This window comes from Ceratotherium simum, chromosome 5 (genome assembly GCF_057802395.1).
Source record: "Ceratotherium simum simum isolate JZ-2026a chromosome 5, ASM5780239v1, whole genome shotgun sequence".
In the NCBI taxonomy this organism is placed as follows: Eukaryota; Metazoa; Chordata; class Mammalia; order Perissodactyla; family Rhinocerotidae; genus Ceratotherium; species Ceratotherium simum.
Genome location: NC_141904.1, coordinates 81,737,538 through 81,752,811, shown reverse-complemented (window position 1 = coordinate 81,752,811; position 15,274 = coordinate 81,737,538). Strand labels below are relative to the sequence as shown.

At 37.5% G+C, this 15,274-nt stretch overlaps 1 protein-coding gene and 1 pseudogene across 3 annotated transcripts in view; one reads left to right on the top strand and one right to left on the bottom strand.

Moving 5' to 3' along the window:
• Positions 1-15,274, top strand: part of RAD18 (RAD18 E3 ubiquitin protein ligase) — a 257,812-nt gene that overhangs the window by 179,429 nt on the left and 63,109 nt on the right. For all 3 annotated transcript variants that reach the window (XM_087431391.1, XM_004442198.3, XM_087431392.1), the window contains one exon: positions 501-685. In XM_087431391.1, the coding sequence (XP_087287517.1) occupies positions 501-685 (185 nt within the window). The remainder of the gene's footprint in view (positions 1-500; positions 686-15,274) is intronic.
• LOC147917104 (CYFIP-related Rac1 interactor A pseudogene) lies at positions 11,932-13,380 on the bottom strand (annotated as a pseudogene).

Below are 15,274 nucleotides of genomic sequence, written 5' to 3'. Positions count from 1 at the left end.
TGTGATAATATTCTCAAATCCATAGCCTAACCCTCAATAGCATTTGTACTCTTATCATCTAAGATAACTAGTTTTTTAGAGATTTTGCATGAAAACCGTGGGCAAATTTTAGGGAAAGCATGCTTTAAAGAGGTGGAGAATTGATTAAGTCTACGTGTGTTTCTAAATGAAGTTCTCTTAGCACTTAGTCCACAAGCCTTTTATGTGAGTCCCAAGTCTGTATCTTTAGGCCTGACTTCTTTAAAGAACTGAGTCCTAAATTTCTCACTTTTGTCTACCACCTAGACCCTTCTACCTGATTGTTGCACCAGCACCTCAGCTGCAACATGTTGAACACTGTCAACTTTATTTGCAAATTTGATCCTTCCACTTTTTTATCTTAATGGTTCTATTCTCCCGGTCACCCTGATATTGAATCAGAAGGTAATTTACTGTCTTATATGAAAAGCATTTGATAATTCACAATAATCCTCAGTGATCTCTTTTTTTCCCTTTTTCAGTTCTATTCACAAAAGGAAGCCATTGCCCAAAACTGTATATAACTTGCTCTCAGATCGTGATTTAAAGAAAAAGCTAAAACAGCATGGATTATCTATTCAAGGAAATAAACAACAACTCATTAAAAGACACCAAGAATTTGTACACATGTACAATGCCCAGTGTGATGCTTTGCATCCTAAATCAGGTAAAGTAATAAAAACAGTGAGTTATGCTTGTCCTCTGGATAAAGCAACTTTGTGTAAGTCAGGAATTATAAACCATAGAAAAAAATTTTAGTAAGTATTATTTTTGGTAATAGGTAAGACATGCGAATATGTTCCTTCAGAAGGTACCTAGACTATACGATGATAAGCCAGCCTTTCTCTCAGCTGGTCTCTGTCCTCATTCCCTTCTTAGAGGCAGCCACTGTGGCCAGTTTCTTATGTATATTTCCAGAGATAGTGTGGGATGAAGAGTTCTTCTCCAGAGCTTGGGTCATAATCCCAGTTTTGTAGCTTCATGACTGGGTGACTTTGGGAAAGTTACTTCTTATCTCTGTAATTCAGTTTTCTCATCCATAAACTAAGGGTTATGATACTACCTACTTCATAGTGTTTTTGAGAGCAGTAAATCAGAAAATGCATGTAAAGTGCCTAGCAGGTACCTAAGCAAGTAGTTGCATTCGATAGATGTTACCCTATGATTATTATACACAAATATATATCCTTGATCATTATTGTTTTATAAAAATGTTAGTATTGTATATATGCTATTTAATGGTTTGTCCTTTTCATTTAACCACACATATTTTGGAGTTCTTTCAAGTATTAACATATATAGAGTTGCCTAATTTGTTAAAAATTAAAATGTAATATGCAGACAGAAAAGTACACAAATGATAAGTGTATTATTTGGTAACTTATCACAAAATAAATTTCAGCAAAGGGAAAATGCCTTTGTAACCACTATTCAGATCACTGCCAGCATCCCATGCATACATGGTGTTAGAAATCAAGATCATGGTCATCACTACCACCTTCATTCTCACAGATGACCATGATCTTGATTTTTAACACCATGTATTCATTTTGCCTGTATTTGTTCTGTATATAAATGGAATAATAAATAACATGTATTCTTTTGAGTCTAGCTTCATATGTATAATGTTATGTTTATAAGATTTGTCCATGTTTTGGTGTACAGTTGTGATTTTTTCATTTTAGTTGCTATAGAGTATTCCACTGTATAAACATATCACACTATTTTTCTATTCAGTGGTTGATGGACACTTAGATTTTTCCACTCTTTGGCTCTTAAGAATAATGCTGCTATGAATAATTTTTTGCATGTCACGTGCACATAGGAATACATATTTTTGGATATTTATACCTAGGAGTGAAATTATGTTGTTATATTTTTGCAGATGTTCAGCCTTCAGGGATAAAGCCAACAACTCAGTACCAATGTACACTGTCATCAGGAGGGCATGAGTATTTCAGTTTTTCCACGTCCTTGACAACATCAGTATTTTCCATTTTGGCCATTCTAGTGGGTCCATGGTAGTATCTCATTATGGTTTTAATTTGCATTTTCCTAATGACTTATAATGTTTAGCACATTTTTATATGCTTATTGGCCATCTGGATATCATCTTTGGTGAAATACCCATTTAAGTCATATTCCCAATTTTTCTATACTGTGGATCTATTTTCTTCTTTTTTATTTGTGGGAGTACATGATATTTTCTTGATACAAATCTTGCTGAATGTATGCATATTTACTCTCTTCTTTCATTTCACCTTCTTGATGGTTTCATTTGAGAAGTAGAAGTTCTTAATTTTTATATAATCCAGTTTGTTGCATTTTTCCTTTTGGTTAGTGCTTTTACCTACCACAAGATCATGAGAATCTTCTCTTATTTTTTTTTTTTAAAGCTTTATTGTTTTTTCTTTTACGTTTCAACCTACAATTTATCTGAAATTGATTTTAGCATATGTTGGGAGGTAGGGCAGATTTTTTTTGTTTTTTCCATATGTATAGCCAGTTGGTACAGCACCATGCATTGAAAAATCATTCTTGGGCCGGCCCCGTGGCTTAGTGGTTAAGTGCGCGCGCTTCACTGCTGGCGGCCCGGGTTTGGATCGCGGGCGCGCACCAACGCACTGCTTCTCCGGCCATGCTGAGGCCGTGTCCCACATACAGCAACTAGAAGGATGTGCAACTATGACATACAACTATCTACTGGGGCTTTGGGGGGAAAAAATAAATAAATAAAAATTATAATAAAAAAAAAATCATTCTTTTCCCACTGATGTCAGTATGTCTTGGTTGAGAATCAGCTAACTGTATATGTGTGGGTCTGGACATTGTTTTCTTCCATTGGGTCATTTATTTATCTTTGTGCCAGTAGTGTACTGTCTTAATTACTTTATGAGTAATTTATGATAGATCTTGCTGTCTGGTAGTGTAGTTTTTCCAGCTTTGTTGTTTATCGAGATTGCCTTGGTGTTTGTAGACCCTTTGCATTTCCATATAAATTTTAGAATAAGCTAGTAAATTTCCCTGAAGAAACAAAAATCTGCTTGGATTTTGATTGAGATTACGTTGAATCTATAGATCAATTTGGAGAAAGTTGATACCTGTACAGTATTTGAGTCTTCCAGTCCATGAATTTGTTTTATCCTTTTAATTGTTTTTCATTTCTGTCAGTGATGTTTTATAGTCTTCAGTATGAAGGTCTTTTTTACAGACTTATTCATAGGTATTTGATGTTTTTGATGCAGTCGTAAGTGGTGTCCTATTCTAAAATGTCAATTTTTATTTATTTATTGCTGGTATATAAAAATACAACTGATTTTTATATATTGTGTTTGTATCCAGTGACTTGTTATCTTCACTTTTTATGTGTGCTTTTTTTTTTTTTTTTTTTTTGGCTGAGGGTGATTCGCTCTGAGCTAACATCCGCTGCCAGTCTTCCTCTTTTTGTATGTGGGCTGCCATCACATCATGGTGTAGGTCTGTGCCTGGAATCCGAATGTGAGCCGCCGAAGTGCTGAACTTAATCACTAGGCCACTGGGGCTGGCCCTATGTGTGCATTTTTAAATTGAGATATAATTTACTTAAGATATGCTTTTAAAATGTACAGTTAGATGAGTTTTGACAAATGTATATGTAGTCATTTAGCCATCATTTCATTCAAATTAGAGAACATTTTCTTCACCCTCAAAAGTTCTTCTGCCCCGTGGCATTAAATTCCTTCCTCCTTACCCTAAGGCCCTGGGAAATACTGATCTCTTTTATGTCCTATAGTTTTGCCTCTTCTAAAATGCCAGGTAAATGAAGTTATACAAATGGTACAGCATGTAGTCTTTTGTATCTGGCTTCTTTCACTTGCACAATGCTTTTGAGATTTATCTAGATTGTTGCATTTACCAGTAGTTCATTCATTGTTATTGCTAAGCAGTGTTCCACTTTATGGCTATACTACAATTTGTGTATCATTCACCTATTAATAGACAACTGGCTTGTCTCCAGTTTTCGGCTATTATGGATAAAGCTGCTGTGAACATGGACTTACAGATCTTTATGTGTAGCCATATGTTTTCATTTCTCTTGGCTAAATACCCAGGCGTAGAATTGCTAGGTCATGTGATAAGTGTGTGCTTAGAAATACAAGAAACCACCAAACTGTTTTTCAAAAGGCTGCACTATTTTACGTTATATGAGATCCACCTTTTCTGCATCCTTGTCAACACTTAGTATTTTCAGTCTTGTTAATGTTAGCCATTCTGGTGGGTGTGTAGTGGTACCTCATGATGGTTTTAATTTTCATTTTCCTGAGACTAATGTTGTTGAGCATCTTTTCGTATGCCTATTTGCTCTTTGCATATTTTCTTTGATAAAGGGTCTGTTGAAATATTTTGTCCATTAACACGCTTTTATTGATTGTAGGAGTTATTTATAGATTATGGATACCAGTTGTTTGTCAAATGTATGTATTGTGAATATTTTATCCTAAACTGTGGCTTGCCTTGTAATTTTCTTAATAGTGTCTTTTGAAGAGCAGAAGTTTTTCACTTTTACATCCAATTTACCATTTTTTTCTTATGGTTCATACGTTGTGTGTTCTACCAAGAAATATTTGCTTATTCTAAGATCACAAAGATTTTCTGCTGTGTTTTCTTCTAGAAGTTTTATAATTTTAGCTTTTGCATTTAAGTCTGTGATCCATTTCCAGTTAATTTTTCTATATGGTGTGAGGTGAAGGTTAAGGCTCATTTTTAAAAATATTGGATATCTGTTTTTTTTCAGTACCATTTGTTAAAAAGATTATTCTTTCTCCATTGAATTACCTTGCCCCCTTTGTCAAAAATCCACTGACCATATAGGTATGTGAATATATCTAGAGTCTATTTTGTTCCATTGGTCTGTATGTCTGTTCTTTTACCAATGCCATACCTTGATTACTGTAGCTTTATTCTAAGTCTTGAAGTCAGGTAGTGTAAGTCCTTCAACTTTGTTCTTTTTCAAAATTGTTTTGGCTATTCTAGGTCCTTTGCATAACCAAATAAATGTGAGACTCAGTTTGTTAGTATCTACAAAAAAGTCTTCTGTGGATTTTGATTGAGATTGCATTGAATTTATAGATCAACTTAGAATTGATATCTTAATGATATTGAGTCTTCTAATACCAATGATGTTCTATATTTATTTAGGTCTTCATTAATTTCTCTCAACAGTACTTTCTAGTTTTCTGTGTACATGTCTTCCACATATTTTGTTAAGTGTATCCCTAAGTATTTCATGTTTTTTTCATGCTATTGTAAATGGTGTTTTTTCTTTCAGTTTCTCATTGTTCATTACTATTTTAAAGATTTTTTTTTATTTATTCATTTTTTTCCCCCCAAAGCCCCAGTAGACAGTTGTATGTCGTAGGTTCACATCCTTCTAGTTGCTGTACGTGGGACTCGGCCTCGCGTTGGACGGAGAAGTGGTGCCTTGGGGCGCGCCCGGGATCCGAACCCGGGCCGCCAGCATCAGAGCGCACGCCCTTAACCGCTAAGCCACGGAGCCGGCCCTGTTCATTACTATTTTATTTTATTTTATTATTTTTTTTTTTAAAGATTTATTTATTTATTTTCGCCCCAAAGCCCCAGTAGATAGTTGTATGTCATAGTTGCACAGCTTCCTAGTTGCCGTATGTGGGACACGGCCTCAGCGTGGCCGGAGAAGCGGTGCGTCGGTGTGCGCCCGGGATCCGAACCCGGGCCGCCAGCATCAGAGAGCACGCACTTAACCGCTAAGCCACAGGGCCGGCCCCCATTACTATTTTAAAGAATCATTTTGGTATATTGACTTTTGTTTATTTACCTTGTTAACTTTTGAAACTCACTTATTATTTCTACTTGCTTTTCTATAGATTCTGTAGGATTTTTTATGTACATAATCATGCCAGTTTTTTTTTTCCTCAATCTATATGCCTTTTATTTCTTTTTCTTGCCTTATTGCAGTGGGTAGACCCATGCACTCAATGTTGTCTGGAAGTATAAACAAACATCCTTTCTTTACTTCCAGTTTATAGGTAAAATAGTCAGTCTTTCACCATTAAGTATGATAGGTATAGGTTTTCATAGATGCCTTTTTTGAGGTTGAGGACGTTGCTTTTAATGTAAGCATTTAAAACTACAACTTTTCCTCTAAGCACTGTTTTACCTACATCCAAAAGCACTGTTTTACCTACATCCAAAGATTTTGATATGTTGTATTTTCTTTTTCTTTTACTTAAAATATTTTCTAATTTTTGTTGTAATTTCTTATTTGACCCATGGGTTGTTCAGAAGTGTTTCAATTTCCAAATATTTAGATATTTCCCAGGTATCTTTTTAATATTTGTTTCTAATTTGATTCAATTGAACCAATTCTGTATGATTTCAGACTTTTTACATTTACTGAGAACTTGTGTTATAACTCAGCAGTAGGTCTTCCTTGGTGAATGTTCCATAAACACTTGAACATTTTACTTTTTTGTTTAATGATCTATAAAAGTTATGTAAAGTTGCTTGATAGCATATTCAGGTCTGCTACATCCTTACTGATACTATATTGACTGATTGTATCAGTTACTGAGAGGATTATTGAAATCTCCAACCACATAGATTTTCCATTTTTCCTTTCAATATTTTTAGTTTTTCTTACGTTTTGAATCTCAGTAATTAGGTGTATGCTCATTTCGTATTGTTATGTCTTCTTGAGGAGTTAACCTATTTATCATAATGAAATATTTGTCTTTGTCTCTGGTACTATTCCTTATCTCAAATCTACTTTATCTGATATGAATATACCACTCTAATTTATCTTATTTCACTCTTTTTCTTTAAACGTATTGCATCATTATGAACTGTTTTTTGTAAGCAGTATATGGTTTGGATTTGTTTTTAAAATTTAATTTGGTAAGATATACTATTAAACTGTAGAGTTTAAACCATTTTCATTTTGTTACTGCTTGGGGTTAAATCTACTGTCTTGCTATTTGTTTTCTATTCTGTCCATGCTTTGTTTTTTCTTTGTTTTCTTGCTTTCTTTTGGATTGAGTATTTTTTAGTTTTCCATTTTATCTCCACTGTTGACTTATACCTCTGTTTAATTTCTTTAGAGTTTCCCATATGCATCTTAAACTTACCACATTCTGTCTTCAAGTAGTATTATATTATATGTGTAATGTAAGGACCTTACGACTTTCATCCTTTCTTTTATTGTTGTCATAGATTTTTCTTGTATATATGTTAGAAACCCCATAATACCTTGTTACCATTTTTGCTTTGAACTATCAGTTTTCTTTTAAAGAAAATAAAAAATGAAAAAGAAAGTCTCTACGTGCCTACTCATTTACCATTTCTAGTATTCTTCATTTCTTTGTCTAGATCCAGGTTTCCATCTGATGGCCTTTTCTTTTGGCCTGAAAAACTTTATTTAATATTTCTTGTAGTGCAGATGTGCTGTTTAGACAAATTTTCTCTGCTTTTATTAGTCTGAAAAAGTCTTAATTTTGCATTTGTTTAAAAAAACTTTATGTAGAAATAACTTGGAACTCATGGGGAAAGTTGGAACTCTGTCATAAAGGACACATGTATCATTACATTACAGATTATTAGTGTTTTGCTCCATTTGCTGTATGAGTTTCTCTCTGTCTCTCTGTGTATGAAAGTATGTGTGTTTATGTGTGTGTTCATCTTTATACACACATTTTTTAAACCATCTAAGAACAAGTTGTATAATCTTGACTCTTTACCCTTAAATACTTCATCGTGTATTTCCTAAAAAAAAGATATTCTCTTTTATTGCCACAGTGCACTTATCAATTTCAGGAAATTCAACTTTGTTACAGTATTTTAATCTGTCATTTCTATTCTAGTTTCAGCAGTGGACCCAATAATGGCCTTTATGGACTTTTTTTTTCCCTTCAGTACATGATTCAGTTTTGGATCACGTATTGCATATAGTTGTAATAGTTTTTCAATCTCTTTCTATCTGGAACAATTTCTCAGCCTTTCTTTGTCTTTTATGACACTGGCATTTTAAAAGAATACAGTCTTTGTTTTGCTTTTTTTTCCCCAAATAGAATGTTTCTCATTTTGGCTTTGACTATTGTGTCCTTATAATTACATTCAGGTTGTGCATTCCTGGCCAGAATACTGTATAAGTGATGCTTTGTCCTTCTCAGAATATCACATCCAGAGATATTTGACATCTCTGTGCCCCTCATTTGTGATGGCAGGTTTGATCACCTTGTCAGTTTCTCCGTTTTTTAGTTTCCCCCTCGCTACTAATAGTTTCCCGCTCTCTACTAAGAAATCTGTAGAGAGACGCTTTAATGCCATGCAAATATCCTATACCTTGTTAAAATTTTGCCCCTATATTTGGCATTCTTTGGTGATTTTACCTGAACTTATCTTTTTTGTGATAGTTGCAAAATGATGATTTTCTAACTTCAGCACTCCTTCCACATTTGCCGGTTGACACTTGCCATGATTCTGAAAACGAGCCCTCCCTTACTGTTTTTTTCCCTTTATTTGTTTATTATCAATATGGATTCACAGATTTGTAACTTATTGCCATCCTTAATTATTTTGGTGTTTATGTTTTTCCAGATTTGGCCAGTGGGAGCCTCTTTATGGTGATTCCTGGTCCTCGTGACGTGCCTCCCTTATTTTTTTTTTAACCGTTTCCTTATTTCTAGCATGACAAGATAGTGTAGGCTCATCTTGTTCTTCCCTCTCCCAGCCCTGGCATCAGTTGTTTCCCTGAGGAGCTTTTGTTCTTTCTTTGGGGAAACCAAGATGTGGCTACCAGCGATGCTCATTGCTACCTGGTGCCTTTGCTTCTAGGCTCTTTCAGCAGACGGAGCTCAGGAATATATGCATATATGTACGTATGCATACATGGATATGTATATACATACACATGCATGTATGCATGTATATACTGCATGTATATGTACACGTATAAATCCATTTACACATATATATATTAGAAATCATGAGAATATACCAATACCTCTACTTTCTTTTTTTTTTTTTTTTTTTAAATATATGTACCAAACTTTAATTTTCATTTCACACCCAAAACTTCTGTACAAAAAGAGGCAAAGCAGGCAATAAAATTACAATAACTTTAGCAAACAACATGTGACAACTTTAAAACAGCTTTGTGTATGCAACAGCCTTTATAGATGTAGTGGGGAAACTGGGCCTCTAAAGTTTTTGTCTTTTAAGATAAAATTCCCATATTTATTATTAACATCTAGAAAAATTCATAGCTGTCTAGGATACAAGATGGAATGAAAAGTCTCTGGATTCTACTGGACAATTGATCCCAAGACTGAGTAGGCTTCATTTTTCTTTTGAAGGAAGCATGAAATTATTTTTATTTAAATGCGATATGATGTATCAAAAACTTCAGTTTACCATTAATACCTTGACATAATGGTGATGACTAGGAGCAAACGTTGATGAAGCGCGTGATACTAACTAATAGTTAAAAGATAGTATCCAAGACTTTCTTCTTTGTGGTTGTCAATTAATATTCTAGCCCTAACGGGTCACCACAATTCAAAACATTCTTTGCCACTTTTTTTTTTTTATTACTAATTCCTCGTGGCACATGAAAGCTTTCTGAGAACAATGTTATAATGCCAAAATAACAGTGCATCTGAGAAATGCAATTTTCACCTTGTTGCTAGCCCAAAATAAATATCTGAGTAAAGGAAAACAGAGTTTGTTTGAAAACTATGAGACACCAAATATGAAATATAGTTAACATTGACATGGATACTGTCGCTAGCACTTTCCCCTAAACCACCCACAGGTCTTGGACACATGTGCATGCAGCACAAAAAAACATGATTGTTCAAGGATCTTCCTGATGCCTGGAGGACAATCTGTTAAAAGAATTTGTCTCCCACAATAGTTCTGGGAGGGACTCAAGATCCATGACCTGTTTGTCCAGATCACAGACATTCAATTAACTTGTCCTCCTGATAATCTCAGGCAACAGTTCAGGCCCTGGGTCTTTGAGAATCCATGTACTGGTGAGTCTTGGCTTTGAGAGAAGATGGCCTGGCTAAATTAGGGCAGGCCTGCAGCCCCTCCTCTATGTGTGGTCCCATTTTATAGAAAGGCTAAGGAAAAAGTAAAAATTTGCCTGACTACTTACTCTGCAAGTCCCTTCCTCTCCCCAAGACTTCATCTCCTCACCTGATACAGGAGGAAAATGGACCCAATGATGATAAACATTGAGTGCCTCTATATTTCTGGTCTTGACAGTTGTTGCCCAAGGATAACATGTGGCTGCCAAATAGAAGAACATTTCTTAAGCTGAATATTTAATGAATTTGTTGACTAACTATTACCCCATTTTCTGGCTTCCTCTGGGATTGTAGAATCCCTGAGTTTGAAAAGGTCTTGAAGGCCGTCGAGTGCATTTCTGTTCTGATGAGAGAAGCCCGATCCAAGCAGCTGTACTTGTTCACCTTGAAAAGCTCTAAGGAAAGGGTCTTTTCCTCTCTCTGTTGACTAACATTTAGATACAGTCCAAGGAATCTCTTCTGCCACTAACTGACTTCTTTGTTAAAAATAAAATAAAATTAAATTATGTCTCCCTTTTCCTTGGAGGACTCAAGGAATGCCAGCTGGCTACTAAAGTCCAGAAAGCAATGGTGTGACAGCTCATTCCTTGGGACATTGTGAATGACGCTAAAACCCTGATGCACTCCAGACCCATCTTCTGGATTTATCATTCACTGGGAACCTCTTCCTTTCTATCAGAAATACATAAGTAATTTTGAAGGCCAGACTGAGGATTTATTTAAAAATGTCCAGTCTCATCCCATAGTATGTATGTATAGGCTAATGCGGTGGAAAAGGAAAGAGCATGGAGTCAGGAGTGAGGCATCTGGGTTCTAGTCCTACATGCGGGTGATCCTCTTTGACTTCATCCTCTGTCTCATTTTCCATTGGAAAGCAGAATAGAAGATTTCCAAGATTCCATTCTAAGCTCTGATCCGCAGGCAGAACGACTCTAGGCCTTGTCATATTGTTAATCATCAAGACAAGGTGGGGTGATGCTTACTGGACTTTGTTTACTAAGGAAGAATGTCAGAGTCAGTCATTTTAATGGCTCATAGCCTTGTAGGGCTCCTGGAGATTGTCTGTTTTAATTGTCCATTTTATATATGAGGAAGGTGAGACACAAAGAGCTTAAGTGAATCTCCTAAGATCACACTGTAAATCACTGATAGGGCTAGGACTAAATCTAGGCACTCATACCAGAGCTTTACACATTGCAACAAGCAGTGGGGTTGGAGAGGAGCTGCATTTTAAATACCAGGTAATCAGAAAATGTAGACATTGCCCCCTCCAAATTCTCCCAGTTTTCTGGTAACTCATGAAGTAGCCTAGACCCCTGTTATCACATGAATGGTCCACACAGGACAAGGCTCCAATTAGAGGGGCTGTGTGCCCAGCACTCCACAAACAACTGGAATGTCAGCAAATTTACCCAAGTTCAAAGCCAGAGCTCCATTTCCTGTCCCTGTGGACAGAGGGTTGAAGCAGAGAGCTGACTCTCCTGTTGCCTGCAAGTGCTCTTCCTCCCAACCTGTCCCCTACTTCCGAGACAATCACCTTCATCAGCCCAGCTACCACTGCATATCCATCTATTCTTGCTGCTCTCTCATGAACTGAGTCAAACACAGCTGATTTTCCTCTTGCAAAATTGAAAGGGAACTTTAGAGGGATATAAATCCAGACAGAAAGGGAATATGCTGATGAATAAATATGTGCAAAAGTTGCACGTGTGGTTTGCAGTCTGAGGAAAGAGAGGGGGCTGCTGAAGTCAAAACACTTCGGTTTGAGTCTCCACATGCATTCTTCCTTTCTTGGATTCCTCTCCCTCTATCAGGATAACAGTTGTGTTTCTTGCAGCTGAGTAGACACAGGAAATCAAATACTTTGTGTTTCTATAACTATACTTCCCAGAGAGATTACACATCTAGAATTAAAACACTACCACAAACTATTAGGAATTTCTGATTGTTACAGGTATAGTTAAAGGACTCCAGTAGCAAAGATCAAGGTCTCCAAATGCTGCCTTTGGAGAAGGGAATTTTGTTTTAGACACCAAAGGTAAGGCTCTCAAGTCAATTTATGCTCTGCTGGGTTGAGTCAATCAGGATACAAATGAAGGTCCGTATATTTCAGTGACAAGAAGGAAACGGTTATGTAAATACACAAGTATTAACATCAATCTGTATTAAATTATGTAAACATATACATCTTCTGAGGTCAGTACATAGATCCTCTTCTTTGAGCAGAGTTTTACTGAAGCATCGCTCTAATCTGTTTGGAAGTCGATTCATCATTCAAGTGCTTTGTAGTGAACCTGAGGGCATTCAGCAGCCCCTCCACGCTGTCCGGGGCCTGTTCCTTCAAAACTTTTATACAGCCTTTCATATCGATCTTGGATGTCTTGCAGAAAGCTCCCATAGGGTGGACGTGGTCGTAGAGGATGATGACCCCCACCATCACCCTCATGCAGAACATCAGTGTTTCTTCACTCGTAAATCTACTCCTGTACTCCGGAGTTTCCAGCATGGCTTTACAAACACTTGTCATCGTACTGAGGCAGTCTGTCGTGTTCTCTATTGGCAGGGTTTTGTTTTCGGAGACAAAGTGCATTGTGGCATTGCTAAGCGTTTTCAGCATTGGCGTGGCTTCTGCATAGAAGAGGGACATTCGATTGGCCATCTCATTATTGACTTCATTCTCAATGTATGCATGTTGTTGATGCGATTGCGACTTATTGTCCTTCTGTAGTAGCTGAAGTCATTCTGAATAGCTGGGTTCCTCATCTTCAGCTCATCGAATCGAAGGGTAAAATGTAGAATTTCCGCAAACTCCTTTGCCAGGGCTTGCTCCCGCTCCAGGTGCTGGGTTGGCGTATAGGGTGGACAGGTCAGAGATTCTAATAAACTCTGAAGAGCTTTTTCTAGCCTTATGGAAAACTCATAAAATCTCTTTAGCCTCACGACCAGAGGACACACTGCATTCCAAGCTTTTTCTTGAAGCTGAATGTCATTGGGATTTTGAATTGCCTACAAAAACATGATAGAAGTCTCGGATCTCTGGCCCCGCGCCCTTGTAAGCCTGCAGGTCTGCGAGGATGCTCTCGGAATCCTGGAGGACGGCGCTGATCTGGTTCCATATTTCCCTCTCTCCTTCTGTGGGCGGGGCATTTTCAAAATCCAGGAAAAAATGTGGATAGTTTTCAATTTCCCTGGTAAGGTCTTTGAGCAGGTTTCCCATCCCAGCAAACCCCGCGTCGCCGCCGCCCGGCTCGGCCGCCCGTCCGCCGCTGCCCCAGCCGCCGCCGCCGTGGACGCCCCAATACCTCTACTTTCAATCCAACCCCACAGGGGTTTTCTTTAGCTTTCTCTATTCTGTATTTTATATTTCCCTTTTTTACACAATGAGAATCTTCCCTCCCAATAGCATGAGCACATTTACTCATTTGTTCAGTTCTAGAATACATCTAAGATAGTTTCAAAATTGCTTCATCTGTACTACTATACCACTGCAAGACAGACCTACCTATAAGAAAGAATTCTAGACTTTTTTTAGTTCCCTCTACCCAGCCTTCCTCTCTTCTCCACCTTCACTTGGACTGAGTGTACATAGTCAAATGCTGTGCTCATAAGTTCCTTTTTGTCCCTTTATTGTGATTATGTTATTTATTTGAAACACAGTGGTGCTCATTTGTTTCACTTTGTTTGCAATTTGTGTTGTTGTTATTTAGTTCCCCCTTCTCAGTACAAGAAATTAATAACTTATGTGTAACATTTAAACTACTTTAAAAAGATATATATATATATATATGTGTGTGTGTGTGTTATTTTCTTTTTTTTTTTTTTTTTGGTGAGGAAGATTAGCCCTGAGCTAACATCCGATGCCAATCTTCCTCTCTTTGCTGAGCAACCTTGGCCCTGGGCTAACATCCGTGCCCGTCTTCCTCTACTTTATATGGGACACCGCCACAGCATGGCTTGACAAGCGGTGTGTTGGTGCGCACCCGGGATCCGAATCTGCAAACCCCGGGCCACCAAAGTGAAACACGCGCACTTAACCGCTGCGCCACCAGGCTGGCCCCCGAAGGATATGTTTTTTAATGGACCAAGTGCTGTCATAAAAGTATTACATACATTAGCAGTTTTTTTTTCTTTTGTTTCAAGAGTGTTCCTAATTTGTTGAAGCATTTTTATGGTGGTAGCTTTAAAATTCTTGTCAGATAATTCCAACATCTGAGTCATCTTGGTGTTGGCTTCTGTTGATTGTCTTTTCTCAATCAAGTTGTGATTTTCCTGTTTCTTACTATCGCAAGTGTTTTTATTGTATCCTGGACATTTTGAGTGTAATATGAAATTCTAGTTCTTGTTTAAATATTCTACTTTAGCAGGCAGTCATCCTGTTTAGGTTTAGCGTGTAGATCTGGCCTGCTTCTGTGGGCTGTGGTTCTAATGACAATTTAGTTTTCAGAGCCCTCGCAGGGTTATTCTCTTCTGTGTCATTTAATTCCTACTTGGGGGCCACTCTGTAAACCTGGTATTCCACACTGTGGTTCAGTTCGCAAACCTTCTGGCATATTCATTCCAGACAGTTTCACATGTGAATTGGTCAGGAGTGTGTCCAGGATTTCCTGTGCAGATTTAAAGAATGCTTTTCTCCAGCTTTCTTCTCTTTGAGATCCTTCCTCTGATCACTAGTTAAAGGATGAGGGTGCCACCTGCTACCGCAGGGTGAGAGGTAGAAGTCTAGGCTCCTCACTAGGTCTCCACTGACACTGTGTTGGCGGGAGAGGAAAGCCTGCCCCAGGCCTCCTGCTACTGCTGGGTGTGTGTGGGGTGGAAGTCCACACTCCCCACGTGTTCTCTGATGATACTGCAAGGGGCTGAGAGCATCAGCCATGTTTGGCTGGGGTAGGTCACGTATTGTCAGAAAGGTTTCTGATCTCCTCTTTTCACAGTCCTTTGCTTAGAGAGGATAGATTTTTCTTGGGGCTTTTTTTTTTTCTGTACCTGTTGGTGGTTCTGGGTTGGCAGGGCTTCACCAGAGCCCAGTCTGGGATATACAGAAGATAAAAAGAAAATCTAGGGAACTCACTATGGTGTTGTTCCTCAAATTCTGGTCATTAGCCAGTCCCACCTTTCAGAGTTCTCTTATCATTGTCTGTTATATTATATCC